This window comes from Pelodiscus sinensis, chromosome 22 (assembly GCF_049634645.1).
Source record: "Pelodiscus sinensis isolate JC-2024 chromosome 22, ASM4963464v1, whole genome shotgun sequence".
NCBI classification, from domain to species: domain Eukaryota; kingdom Metazoa; phylum Chordata; order Testudines; family Trionychidae; genus Pelodiscus; species Pelodiscus sinensis.
In genome coordinates, this window is record NC_134732.1 from 22704474 (window position 1) to 22718886 (window position 14413).

At 50.3% G+C, this 14413-nt stretch overlaps 1 protein-coding gene across 11 annotated transcripts in view; it reads right to left on the minus strand.

The window, feature by feature from the left end:
* The window catches only part of CCDC187 (coiled-coil domain containing 187), a 90064-nt gene that overhangs the window by 26108 nt on the left and 49543 nt on the right, over nt 1–14413 (minus strand). For all 11 annotated transcript variants that reach the window (XM_075905558.1, XM_075905567.1, XM_075905559.1 and 8 more), the window contains exons 18-23: nt 14281–14411; nt 11764–11900; nt 11439–11626; nt 9900–9987; nt 6976–7122; nt 4830–5011 (exon numbers count right to left, since the gene is read on the minus strand). In XM_075905558.1, the coding sequence (XP_075761673.1) occupies nt 4830–5011; nt 6976–7122; nt 9900–9987; nt 11439–11626; nt 11764–11900; nt 14281–14411 (873 nt within the window). The remainder of the gene's footprint in view (nt 1–4829; nt 5012–6975; nt 7123–9899; nt 9988–11438; nt 11627–11763; nt 11901–14280; nt 14412–14413) is intronic.

The following is a 14413-nucleotide window of genomic DNA, read 5'->3' on the forward strand; positions in this document are numbered from 1 at the left end:
CAGCTCATCTGTTGCTGGATTTTACAGAGCTGAAATCCCCCTCTCTCACCCAGACACCGTGGAAGATTGAAAAAATGAATCAGCACAATCAGGAAAGCAAAAGTATAAGGCCAAATTCTAGCCCAGAATGCCCACATGTTATTCCCATTCAAGTCAACAATGATTTGCTAGATTTCAGTGGATCTGTTATTTTATATGAAAAAATCTAATATAACAAATCTGTGGCCATTTGAACTTCCTTTGTTGGTTACCCATAACTGCTTTGAACTTAACAAGGCCTGGGAGATAGAATTCATACCCACCTAGTCTAAATGAATAATACTCTGCTATTAAAGGAGATTCCCCATTAACTGTTAACAGTACAGGTGCCATGACACATAGTTATTAATTTGATTCCACCCAGTAGAGAGCAGTGGTACATACTAGCCATTTACTACAAAAACAATGACATACTTTTCCTATCATAGCCATTAGCCTAAAACTAAAAATATCTTTGCTTCTAGGAGTTCATTAGTTATTGGTTAACTACAATATATATATATATATAGAGAGAGAGAGAGAGAGGGTATGTCTACACTACCCTCCTAACTCGAACTAGGAGGGTAATGTAGGCATACCGCACTTGCAAATGAAGCCCGGGATTTGAATTTCCCGGGCTTCATTTGCATGAAGCCGGCCGGCGCCATTTTTAAATGCCGGCAGTTCGAACCCCGTGCCGCGTGGCTACACGCGGCACGGAGTAGCTAGTTCGGATTAGGCTTCCTAATCCGAACTAGCTGTACTCCTCGTGGAATGTACACGAGGAGTACAGCTAGTTCGGATTAGGAAGCCTAATCCGAACTAGCTACTCCGTGCCGCGTGTAGCCACGCGGCACGGGGTTCGAACTGCCGGCATTTAAAAATGGCGCCGGCCGGCTTCATGCAAATGAAGCCCGGGGAATTCAAATCCCGGGCTTCATTTGCAAGTGCGGTATGCCTACATTACCCTCCTAGTTCGAATTAGGAGGGTAGTGTAGACATACCCAGAGAGAGTTATAGTTATAGTTATTATTTCATCTTTTTAAATGTGGACAAAATGGTTTTAGGTGGTCATATAAAGCATTTAATATCACTAATGCTTAAAATTACAATAGGAAATACATTTCAGAAGATGTATGTGATTTCTTAGCTGAAAACTGTTATTTGGCAATAGAAGATGATTACATAATTGTTTTTATTATTTTTGTTTCCTTTTATAATGATTATAAACAGTGTAAAATGTTCAGATTAAAGCCACTATACAGAATAAAATGTAATAAGTATAATTCTTAAGGATGAAAATTAAGAAAAACCAACAATTGCAAGGGAATGGTATTGATTTTCTTAAATTTACAGCAGGATTTAGTCCTGCTGTGTATAAGAATACACATAGTATCTGTTCCAAACCCCACTTATGTCACTAGGAATCTTTCCATTGATTGCCGTGAGCTATGGATCATTCCCCAAGACTTACAGGAGAACGTGGGGGAAATAATATAGGATTTCCTTTGCTGTTAATGTTTTCCTTTTAAAGTGGGGCACCGTGGGTACAACATTTCCTGCTTGGATGAGGCTCTCGGGGTAGTTTTGAGGAAGGGTAAGATTCTTTCCAAATGATCGAATATTGCTAGGTGTTTTAAAGGTGCCTAGCATACACATAACACGTTTCAGCGATGAAAGCAGAAAGCAGTCAGATACCACAGGGAATTCTTCACACGTACTGGAACGTAGCATTCAGCAACCAACCCGATCCACTCATGTAATCTCAGGATTTACTTGTTACTTTTGGGGAGTTTGAAACATTATTTTAATGTCGCCTTAACTTTGTACGTGTTGCTCCGCTGCGCGCCCCCACAGCTCTGAGTCAGTATTAGAGAATGCCAATTTCTTTTATAAGAACATAAGAACGGCCAGACTGCGTCAGATCAAAGGTCCATCTAGCTCAGTCTCCTGTCTGCCAACAGTGGCCAATACCAGATGCCCCAGAGGGAGGGATCACAACAGGTAATTAATTATTATCCTGATCGGTATGAAATATCAATGCACCTGCACTGTTGAACAGATAGCATACTCACCCTTCCGTGTCCTTACCTGTGAAACGGATCAGTGTACAACAATGCAGCCCCAGTTCAGTAACATTTTGTGCCCCACCAAGCCCTGTCTGCTATAGACTCGGACTAATATTCACTCTTCCACAATGAGCAAACTCGTCAGCAATAAGAAGCGAGAGTCCAGCCAAGAAACCTTTCTAACGATTCCTGTGACTTGTAATCAATAACAACATGAATTATAGATCAGTTTCATGCAGAGATTTATTTGAAAGCCTTTCCCTCTGGGAAGCTAAGCAAATGCACAGCACAGACTCACCAGCTTGCTATACTGGCTCTTAGCACAGGTTGTGCCCTCCTAAACCAGGACTCTCTGGTCCAGCAACATCCATGGTCCCAGCAGTATCATGGATAGTCCTGGACTAGAGAGCCCAGGGGCAGGGAGGACTGGGAGTGCAGTCAGGATCCAGGCGGGGGGGTGGGGGCAGTGACATAGCCAGGAGCCCCATTGCAGAAGGGCCCAGCAGCATAGCTGGGAACCCCGCGACGGGCGGGGGGAGGGAAGGGAGAGCTGGTGTCTGGCAAGCACAGCCAGATCTGGCAGCACAGTTATTCCCTAGATTTTAACGTTAAGGGTGCGTCTACACGGCGGGGCTTAACGCAAACTAAGCAACGCAAATTGAGCTACGTCAATTGCGTAGCTTATTTTGAACCAGCTCATTTCGAAACTGGCAGTGTCCACACAGCACTTATTTCGAAATCGAGCACTCTTCCTCCGACTTCCCTTACTCCTCCTACAATGAGGGATACAGGAGTCGGAGTAAGAAGTCCTCCGGCTTGACAGGATTTCAACATTATTTCGAAATAACGTTGCTGTGTCGATGTACCCTAAGCAGGGGCAGATGACCATTTTGCAGGGCCCAGGGCAGCACAATTTCGCGGGGCCCCCCTTTGCCACGGCGCATGCGCGGGGCTTCTTGAAACGCGGGGTCTGGGGTGGCCGCCCCGCTCGCCCTGCCCTATATCTGCCCCTGACCCTAAGGCTCAGGTTTAGCATATTCTGTTGAAAACTCTGAAATGTGTGATCTAACCAGGCAGCTAGAAATCAGTCCATCTTCCACCTAAGTCAATGGGAATCTTTCCTTGGACGTCAGGAAGAGTTGCTGTAGAGTCCCCTGAAAACGGGAGAGCTGGCTGACATTTGCCCAGTGAACTAGGAGGCTTTGCCAAAAATCGCAATATTTCACACAAAAATTACAATGGAAATGGTTTGATTTTTCAGAGGGTAAATTCAAAACAAAATGTACTGCCCTCTAGTCACCATACTGAAATGCTGAAAATATCACCACCGTAGAAAAGATTTTGTTCTCGTCGGCAATGTCAAACCTTTTCATTTCAACATTTTGGAATCCAGATTTTTCTGAACTCTTCATTCCTAGTGTGTTTCCAGCATTTTAGGTTGCCCCCCGTTTTGGCATGAAAACCAAATCGCAAACTGTCTGAATTTCCCACTGACTGGAAATTTCATTTTCAGAACAGCTTTGCTGAATAGATGCGCCACGTCGGAGTGTCCATAAAAACCTTCCACCTCATCTAAATAACCCTAGCAATCGACAACCAATAACTCCCCGTCTTCTGAACACATGTTACGTACCTGCCCACACCCCCCAGCTGTTGTTATAGCCATTTTCAACAGGTTGGTGAAAGTAATGGTGAGCTTCTAATATGGGGCACAGGTGTGAAATGCACCCGAGACCAGACAGCTATCACAAGATCCATGTGATCTGCCCCAGCAGCAGTGAAGTTGTCCCCTGCTCTACATCTCTGCCGGTGCCTTCCCGACACAGGTAGCTACACACCACCAAGTGGACACATGTGCTTTCACTGCGGCGGTGTCTACACAAGGAAATTATTATCACTCCTGTTTTAACAAAATTGAGCTAGCATGTCCACACTACGGGGAAGCCTCAAAATCAGTCCAAGGCAGGCTTCTTTAGTGTGGAGCCCGAGGAATCACTGTAGAGTCATTAGTTCGAATGACTCTGGAGAGTAATTATTTCAAAATTACGGCACTGGAATGTCCACACCACCGCTATTTTGAAATATCTATTTCAGAATTAGCGTTACTCCTGATGAGTACAGATTTTGAATTAAGCGGCCCGTTATTTTGAAGTAACGGGGTTGGTAGTGCGGATGCTCCGCTTATAAATTCGTCCCAGGAGGGTGATTTCGAAAAAAAGCCCTAGTGTAAACCAGGGCTGGGGGATGTAGCTGCTACACATTGCCAGAAGTGATGTGCAGTGTAGATGTAGCCTGTAGGCAGGGGCGGATATAGGGCAGGGCGAACGGGGCGGCCGCCCCGGGCCCCGCGCTTCAGAAAGCCCCGCGCATGCGCCGTGGCACCGCCACGCATGCGCATGGCATCACTGCGCATGCGCCGTGGCAAAGGGGGGGGGGTCCCGCGGAATTATGCTGCCTGGGGCCCTGCAAAACGGTCATCTGCCCCTGCCTGTAAGTCTAAGACAAAAGTTAGCAGCTTAGACAGGGAAAGCGCAGGGAAACAATGAAACTATCGTCAGCCTGAAAGGCACCAGGCTCAGCACCTCGGCTGCCAAGACCCGGTTATACCCCTCACTCCCGAGTCTCAATGCTTTGCTTTAACCAGTGGTCAGTTATCTGGGATATAGCAGCCGACATCCTTTCCCCCAGCTGATTGGATCAGTAACCATAACTGTAAAAAAGAATTTAAAAGCTATTACTCACCTCTTGTATTTCCTGCTGTGTGTATTATTTAACTGGGCACAGCTCTCTCCATCCTTTGTCAGAACAGGTCTCTGTGAGCATGCTGTAGCTTCTGCCGGCATGGAGGATAGTGCTGGACTAGAAATGGTCCCAGTCTTCTCCTTCTTTATTGCTTTTTCAAGGTCTGCCGAGCCGTTTGTGAACTAAAAGGAACAGGGCAATGCATAAAAATTTACCTGGGCTTCTTCAACAAGCGTTGATTCTGATTTCAGTCATTTTCCATTCCAAGAGACAGCTGTAACCTCTAGTCCCTGCCTCTTACAGGCTGAAAGAATCCTAGAATCCTAGAACACTAGAACTGGAAGGGACCTCGAGAAATCATCGAGTCCAGTCTCCTGCCCTCACGGCAGGACCAAGCACCATCTAGACCATCCCTGACAGGTGTCTGTCTAACCCACTCTTAAATATCTTCAGTGATGGAGATTCCACAACTACCCTAAGCAATTTTCTTCCAGTGTTTGACCACCCGGACAGCTCGGAAGTGTTTCCTAATGTCCAACCTACATCTCCTTTGCTGCAGTTTACGCCCATTGCTTCTTGTCGTATCCTCAGTGGCCAAGGAGAACAATTTTTCTCCCTCCTTCTTGTGACACCCTTTTAGGTACTTGTAAACCACTCTGTCTTCTCTTTTCCAGGCTAATCAAACCCAGCTCTTGCAGTCTTCCCTCGTAGCTCATGTTTTCTAGACTATTAATCATTTTTGTTGCTCTTCTCTGGACCCTCTCCAATTTCTCCGCCTCTTTGTTTAACCAGTAAATAACCAGTAAATTCCCATTGGCTTTCAGGCGAGCAAGATTATGCCAACTCTGAATGCTTTGGAAAATTCTACCCCATATAGGGCCAAACTTTACAGCATAAAGCTGCATTCCCTGAAGATAGGGGTGTGACTCTTGAGATGAATCATGAACTCTTTTCGGCAGGTGTGGAGGCTCCCTTTCTACTGGGGAACCCCCCGGTCTTGCTGTATAAAGGGGGATATTTCAGGAGCCCGCTGACAGGGGAGTTTGTCCTCAGTATTGGGGCTGTTTGGGAGTGGAGCCCAGGCAGCGCCTTGTGCAAAGCTGCTATTACCACAGCCAGATTCTGCCAGACTGTCTGGCGGAGTACACGCAATATAACGACCCACCTTAGGTCAGCAGTTTTCAAAAAAGAATTCTCACAATCCAATTGGAGAAAATAGTTTGCCTGTGACTCAGCATAATTAGATCTTTTGACTACAGAGGGGGGTCCCGGGTCAGGTTGGGGATGAGGGGCGTGGGGTGCAGGAGGTGGCTCCGGGATGGGTTGGAGGATAGGGATATGGGGTTGGGTCGCAGGCTTACCTCCAGTGGCTACCGATCAGCAGTGCAGCAGGGGTGGTAATGCAGGCTCCCCGCTTGTCCTGGCACCCTGGCCCGCTCTGCTCCCTGGAAGTGGCCAGCAGCAGGTCCGGCTCCTAGGCAGAAGCCCTGGAAGCGGTTCTGTGTGTTTCTCTTGGAGGTGGGGCTCGCGGCAGTGTGTGGAGCCCCGTGGCCCCCCTACCTGGGAGCCAGACCTGCTGCTGGCCTCTTCTGGGATGCAGCGTGGTCCAAGGTGCCAGGACGGGTAGGGAGCTGGCTTTAGCATCCCCTCTCTCACCTGGTCCCCCTGCAGCCAGGCTACCCAGTGCCTGACATCCTGTGACCCAATCCCGAGTCGCGGCCCGTACTTCGAAACCCCCCGGCTCTAGATTATGAGGAGGACTCACAGTCACTTGTTCTAATGTTCTTGTGCTGAAAGGCTAAAACATGTATCCCCTACGCCTATGGCGTGTACATCCCAGCTCTGGGGGACAGAGCATTTATAGGCTGATGGGTCGCCAGGGGGGAATGAAATGCACTCCCGCAAGTCCTCCAGTGCAGCTTATACCAACTCTGCACACACAAAAAGGCAAGTAATTTTTTTAATGGGCAAGTAAAATATCATTCCTCTTTTTCTTTAGGAGCCAATACCGTAGCAACGTTTCCCATTGCTTTACCTTCATTACTGCAGTTAATAAGATGCCAGACTTGTGGCTTTTCTCTGCCTGTAATGCCCCCAAATCTGCCAGTGTTAAATGTTATTGTAGCCTTTAAAGGGCTCTATTAACCTGTGGCCCTCCAGTCAACCCATGCAGCTCCCGCTGGAGTTGTGCTGTCGACTGCTGCATCAGTAAGATTTCTCTCTGCTGTTTTAATAGCAGCTTTCTCTCCTGGTGAGCTGCCCTGTAGATATTTCGCAGGTGCTGGATTTCTGCCTGCACAGAACAGAGAATGGAAGAGGGGGAGTAGAAGTTCCCGTTAATAGGTAGCAGGTTTAGAACAAACCAAAGGAAGTCTTTCTTCACACAGCGCACAGTCAACCTGTGGAACTCCTTGCCAAAGGATGTCGTGAAGATCAGGACTTTAACAGGCTTCAAAAAAGAACTAGATAAATTCATGGCGGTTAGGTCCATTGACACTTATTAGCAGGGCTCGACAAATAATGCAATCTACTCGCCCGTGGCAAGTAAATTGCAACCTGGAAGAGCCGGGTTTGGGCGATCTCTGCATGCGCAGATTGCTGGACAGTGCAGCTGGCGAGTGGGGCTTGCCGCGGTTCAGCGAGCCCTGCTTATTAGCCAGAATGGGCAGGAATGGTGTTCCTAGCCTCTGTTTGCCAAAAGCAGATAATGGGTGACAGGGAGGGATCACCTGATAATTCCCTGTTCTGTTCACTGCCTCTGGGGCATCTGGCATTGGCCAGTGTTGGCAGACAGGACCCTGGGCAAGAGGGGCCTTTGGTCTGACCCAGTCTGGCCGTTCTTATGTCCCATTAAAATATAAATACACATGAAAATGGCCGACAGATCAGTTTATAACATTTAATAGCAGGTGGAAATATTGCAATTCAAGTGCAATTTGGGGATTCAATATAGATAGCCAGGGCTCGACAGATCCACTTATCTACTCGCCCGTGGCGAGTAGATTTCAGCCAGTCACCCTGTTCACCGGCGGTTCGCGCATGCGCAGTGCGGGTCTCGTGCAAGTGAGCTGCGCAGCTGGCAAGGGGTTTTCACCGTGATCGTCGAGCCCTGTAAACAGCAGCTCTGTCTACATTGGCAAGATTTTGCGCAAAATCTTGCCACCTGTCTACACTGGCCACGAGAATTTGTGCAAGAACACTGACTTTGTAATGTACAAAATCAGTGGTTCTTGCGCAAATACTGCAACGCTCCCGCTCAGGGATAAGCCCTCTTGCGCAAGTATTCTTGCACAAGAAGGCCAGTGTAGACAGCCATATTAATTTATTGCGCAAGAAAGCCCGATGGCTAAAATGGCCATCGGAGCTTTCTTGCACAAGAGAGCGTCTACACTGGCACGGATACTTTTGCACAAAAGATGTCTTTTGCGCAAAAGCCTCCATGCCAGTGTAGATGCTCTTTTGCGCAAATACTTTTAACAGAAAAACTTTTCCGTTAAAAGTATTTGTGCAAAATCATGCCAGTCTAGACGCAGCCAGCTAGTTTAGGTACATTTCTGTGTACAATTTTTTCAGTCTTTGCTTAAGCAACACTTGCTGACTTGTGCCCAAGCTGTGAGGCTGCAGACAAACAGGTAAAGGATGTGTTTCATAGAGTTATTAGCAAGTGACAAACTGCTAGGTTTGCCAGGTGTCCGGTTTTGAACCAGACAGTCCAGTATTAGAGCTTTCTATCTGGGAAACAAATTGAGAAAATATAAATGAGAAAATATAAATGTCTGGTATTTTCTAAATAAGATGGAATGTAGATTGTGATGTTATGTCAACTGTGTCCAGTATTTTTGTTGAAACTATCTGGCAACCCTACAAATTGCTCTGAGGTTTGATGGGAGCATGTGCAGAGAAAATTGAGGGGGCAGAAAGAGTGGAGAGCAAAGTCTAGTAGTGTATGTGTGCCAGAAACTCTGTGCTTCAAACTCTTCGGCACTGACAACCACTGTCCACTCGGGCCTGATTTTCCAAGGTCTGAGAATGTATAGATCCTGTTTCAACCAGCATGCGCACAAATGCTCAACGCGGTAGCATCAAAGGGAACCAGAAGAAAGAAGATCAGGTTTTAGGAGGGATGTAATTTGGTGCGACACCAGGCCCAGGTGAGCAAGGTGGGCCTCGTTGCTATTAAATACATACTCGCTCAGTACAGATCTCGGTCCTACAACTCTATCTCACTGCAACACGCACTGCTAATGAGCCAAGCACCTCTGAAAGTCGGGCATAAGGCTCAAGTTTTCAAAGGTGACTCCTAATTTGGGATAACTTGCCTGTTGCTTGCTCAAGTGGAGAGAAACCTGGGCTTAGTTTTCACACGGGCTGGGCTCCGACAACTCCAAGGGAAGCCATCGGGGCGGTGGATGCTCAAGTTGCTTTACAAATCAGACCCCTTCAAGATGTCTAAGGTTAGGCAGGTTCCCAAAATTAGAAGCCATTTGTGAAAATCTGACTGCATGGGACTTGGCCAGAGTTGCAGAGGAATGTAGGGCTGAGTCAGGAATAGAATTGAAAGCTCCTGACTCCCATGCCTGTGTTTTTAGCCAAAGACCATCTTTCCCACTCCTGCAAATACCATCATGAAAACTTCACCCCCAAATCACTAGCAGTTGGCTAATTTCCTATAGCTCAATGATGGAAGCCCAAACACCCTATACAATCTGGTGTATACACTAAGAATAAATAACTGCAGTAACACCAGAGCTGCAGAAAGACAAGGTGTTTCCTGCCTCTCTAAAGTGTATATCGTACAGCCCACGTATAAAAATCAGCACCAATGAAGTAGACTGTAAAGTCTGTGCAGCAACACGATGTACTTCTTTAGTACTGTCCAACAGGTTCTCATTAGCTTACGAAGGAAACTGGATTATGTAACTGGAACAGAGTCATAGAATCATAGAAGATTAGAGTTCAAAGAGGCCTCCGGCGGTCTAGGGTTGCCAGATGGTTTAACCCAAAATACCGAGGGCTGCCCACCTCCTCCCCATACTGTGCTGCCCAATGCAGAGGTCTGAGAGGTCTCACCTGTTCTTTGTTCAGCTTGGTTAGGATTTTATGCTGCTTCTCAGCTATGGCAGACACTTCCTCACGGTCTCGCAGACCATCCAGACAGCTGAAAGCAGGAGGGAGACCAAAATCGCTTTCAGAAGGACGTTTGGACGTGTGAACGCAATGCCCATGCAAGGGGTCCCCGTTAGGGATATAATGGTATAGTCGATTATCCAGTAAGCCAAAGCGTATAGGTTGATGCGTTCCCACCCCCCACGCCCTGGCACTGGTACATTTTTTAGCAGGCTGGCCAGCAGCCTGGCTCAGTCCCGGCTTGTGACGGGTCCAGGACCTACCCGCACTGCGGCTCTGTATTTCAAGCGTTACGAGGAGGTAGGAGGGCAAGCAGCCTGGCTCAGTTCCAGCTCATGCCAGGTCCAAGAGCTCAGACACCCCCCACTCCAGACAGGGGCTGCTGCCACCCCTGTATCAGAGGCAGCAGCATGGGGCAACAGGCAGCCAAGCCGTGAAGAGAGCTGGTTTTCCAACGGGCTCCCCTCGTGGACCAGTTCCCGCCTGGCACCCTGTGCTGCTGCCTCTGATACAGAAGCAGCAGTGTGGGGCGACAGGGGGCTCCTCAGGAGTGGGGCTGGGGTGCACTGGCTGCCAGCCCCACCCAGGGACTATAGACGGGTCAAGTAACCGATAAGAATTCGTGAGGTTACTCGACTATTCGATTCACCGATATTGAACATCCCTAGTCCCCATGACAGGGCTGGAGCCGGGGGTGATGCCTTCATCCCCCAACAGGGTCATCAGCGCACAGTTTGCCCAAATCTCAGCTCTCGCTGGAGAACGAGGAGGAACTTTGATATTCTCCACCCCTTTCGCCCTGGAGCTCTCTGCAAGGTGGCCACATGTCCAGGAGCACCCAGCATGGCAGCTCCTGAGGCTCCTCCCCCCCCGCGCAAGGCCGTTACACCTATTACTTGAGAGGAAGAACGGCCTTGCGCAAGAGGGTTGTTCTTGCGCACGAAGGGGCAGTGTAGACGCTCCTTCTTGCGCAAGAACCTCTTCTGAAAAAAATGGTGGCTCATTAGGCATGCAAATGAGGCTCAGCGATATTCCACGCTTAGCCTCATTTGCATATGACTCGCGCAAGAAGCCGCGAGTGTAGACATAGCCTTGCTGTGAGGAGCCAAGCCACAGGGAAGTGCTGAGCTCAGTGGTCCCTAACCGTTTCGGGCTGCCAGGCGGCCGGGGGCGGAGCCACCCACGCGCCACGGCGGGCACCGCGTTGGGGACCACTGGCTTAGCTGGAGTAAAGCCAGGCTTTGGATGTGGCTGAAAGGAACACGGGGCCTTTTCCCTTTGCTGCGGCCGTGGGGAAGCCCGGCCGTACCTGACGTCGCCCTGGAGAGGTGCAGGATGTTTGCTTCTCTGCTTTTCCACGGGCGCCAAGAGGCGCAAAGCTCCGCAGAGAGCCCTCCCGCCGTGTTCTGACGGGCCTGTTGCCGTCGGACGGCGGGTTTGCCAGGCACTGAAGCCAGGGCAACATGCACAAAACGGACTCACCTTTTTCGATGCTCCAGCCAGGCCAGCTCTGCCTTGGTTTTCTCCTGAAGAGCTTTTTCCCGGAGTCGAAGGAGGGCGCTACGGTGCCGGGCTCGTAGTTCTTCTTCCTTCAAGTACTGCTCGGCCATGGTCAGACTAAACCGGCCAAAGGCGCTGGACCCTCCATAGAACTGACCAACTTTGCTCCACTGAGGACAGAAGCAGAGGGCGGGAGGCATGAGGGGGGAACGGATGGATGTCCCACCAGCCTGGAACTGCAACTAGAAGCCCCCTGGTGACTCCACGTGCCACCACTAGCAGGAGAGACGCTCCGGGGCCCACGTACCTGGCTCGTGGAGTCCGTTTTTTCACTGCCGTCTCCCGAGTCATCGGCTGTGAGCGCCTCGCAGGGGGGGTGATTGGCTGATGAAGACGAGGACTGACGTGTGTGCAGAGTGTGACCACCCTTCGCAGACGGGGATCCTGAAGAAAGGGAGCAGCACGGTCACTGTGAGTAAGGGTCTGTCTACACTACCACCCTCGTTCGAACTAGGGTGGTTAATGTAGGCAACCGGAGTTGCAAATGAAGCCCGGGATTTGAATTTCCCGGGCTTCATTTGCATCTTGCCGGGCGCCGCCATTTTTAAATCCCCGCTAGTGCAGACTCTGTGCCCGCGGCTACACGCGGCACGGACTAGGTAGTTGGAATTAGGCTTTCTACGAGGTGTACCGGGAGTTCGAATTAGAAAGCCGAATTGGAACTACCTACTCCATGCCATGTGTAGCCGCGGGCACGGAGTCGGCACTAATGGGGATTTAAAAATGGCGGCGCCTGGCAAGATGCAAATGAAGCCCGGGATATTTAAATCCTGGGCTTCATTTGCAACTTCGAATGCCTACATTAATCACCCTAGTTCGAACTAGGGAGGTAGTGTAGACATACCCAGGGAGAGGAACAAAGGAAGGTGGATGCCACCCCTGGCTGGGGGGCAGGGCTGGAAGGGACGGTCTTTTAGTTGCTGTCTGGGATCATGGAGGAGACAGCCTAGGGAAGGGGCTGGAATTTAGGGGCCCAGTCTCCCCCATCTCAAGGGGGGCTGAGGCTTCCTAGGCCTGCCCTGGAACCAGATTACATCTGTGCTGGGCTGTATCTTGGAGAAGCAATAAACTCCCTCTGTTCTACTGGCTGGGGGAGTCTGTCCATGCCAGTACGGGGGTGCAGGAGGCGGGGACCCCGACGCGCCGCCACACCCCGTGTCTACACGTCATCGCGCGGCTGTAAAAAGGGAAGGGTCACGCTAAGCAACTTCGCGTTCTAATATGCTTCCCGGAGTGGAGCGGCTGCCCCACTCTGGCCAGAAGGGGTTAAAGCAGCCGGAGGGAGTGCAGTGCAGAGCCCTGGCCAGTCGGGGAGGGGCTTAAAAGGAGCCAATCAGAAAGCGGCTTGCAGGAGCAGCCCTGTTTATAAGGCGCTGCTTAGCAGAGCCCTGGGTAGTGTGGGGCTGATCAGGGAAGGGGCAGGGCTGGGTCTGCTCTGGATGGAGCAGAGCGAGAGAGGCTCCACCCTGATACCTGCCCGGCTGCAGGCCTGGATACAGGGGCCAGGAGGGTGCAGGGTCACAGAGGAAGTGGCCCGGGGAATGGGAGGACCGTAGAGGGCAGGGCTGCTGCCAGGGGGACCCTGGCTGGGACTCTCAGAAGTGGGCAGGCCTGGGTCGCCCTCTTCTCCCATAGACCACCAAGAACGGTGGCCAATACAGACTGCAGCTTGCCCCTGAGTGGAGCTGCTAGACCCGGGGTGGGGAACCTTTTTAGGGTTGGGGGTGGTTGCGCCACAGAAAAATCAGCCAGGGGCCGCACACAAGTGAGAAGCAAAAAAAACCCCTCATTGATGTGGCCCCCAACTGAGGGGGCCCCACGTTCCCCTTGCCCACCAGAGCCTCGGAGGACCCAGCCTAGTAGATGTTGGGGGCTCTAGCCCTGCGGTGGGGCAGCAGGGGGGCTAGAGCACCGATGCAGGCTCCCCAATGCTGGGGGGGTTCTGAGTCGATCCAGGCAAGGGGGCGGGGAGTGCACCTGGCCCCTAGGCCTGAGGTTCCCCACCCCTGTGCTAGACCCTGGCTGCGGTTGGCCACAGTAGAAGGGGTGGAGACTGAGGACTGTTGATACCCCAGAAGGGGGTGTGAGACCGGTGTGGTGGGCAGGACTGGAAGGCAGTGTCCTGAAGAAGACGCCAGGATCCTGGGAATGATGCAAGTCCAGAGCAGAGTGTGGGGAGAGTGCAGAAAATGATGGGTGAGACACTGGCCGGTAGGGGGTGCCCTGCTGAGGCATAAGCAAATTCCCAAGGTGACCAGCAGGAGGCGCTGGGGCGGTAAGTCTCCATGCTGCTTCCCTTCCAAGTAGATCAGTTCACAGCAGTGTAGGCAATTTAGCTTCCGTTCCAAAATACCAGACAATCTGAGCATAGGCCCAGAGGCCCGCTACACATTCATGTTTCGTAATCCCTGCTTTGACATTGACTCCTCCTGTGACCTTAGGAAAGTCACTTAATCTTGTCTGTCTCTGATGCCACTGCTGTTACATCAATAAGGTTAATGACACCAGCTGACTCAACTCCGGGGGTGTTCTCGGGGTTAATATCTGCAGAGTGATTACAGGATCTAAAGATACTGTTCTGACTATTCGTCTGTAGGGCGAGTTAAATAATTTGGGACAAAAATGTCAAAGGTGCAGTGAGAAATTTGATGAAATCTCTGCTCAGTGGCCCAACCCGAAAATGCTCCTCCATTTCTCATGCTGCCATCAGGCACCTATAGATTTGCCCCCCAAATCCCACTAAACCACCTAACTGGATAGTCACCTCGCTGCTGGATTGAGGAATCCAGGTTCACTTCCCCAGTGGATTTTCTCGCCGTGGCTTTTATGGCATCCATCACGTTGCAGCTGATTTCAGTGTTCCATGCAGATTGTTTTGGAGACAGTGTCCTAAAGCT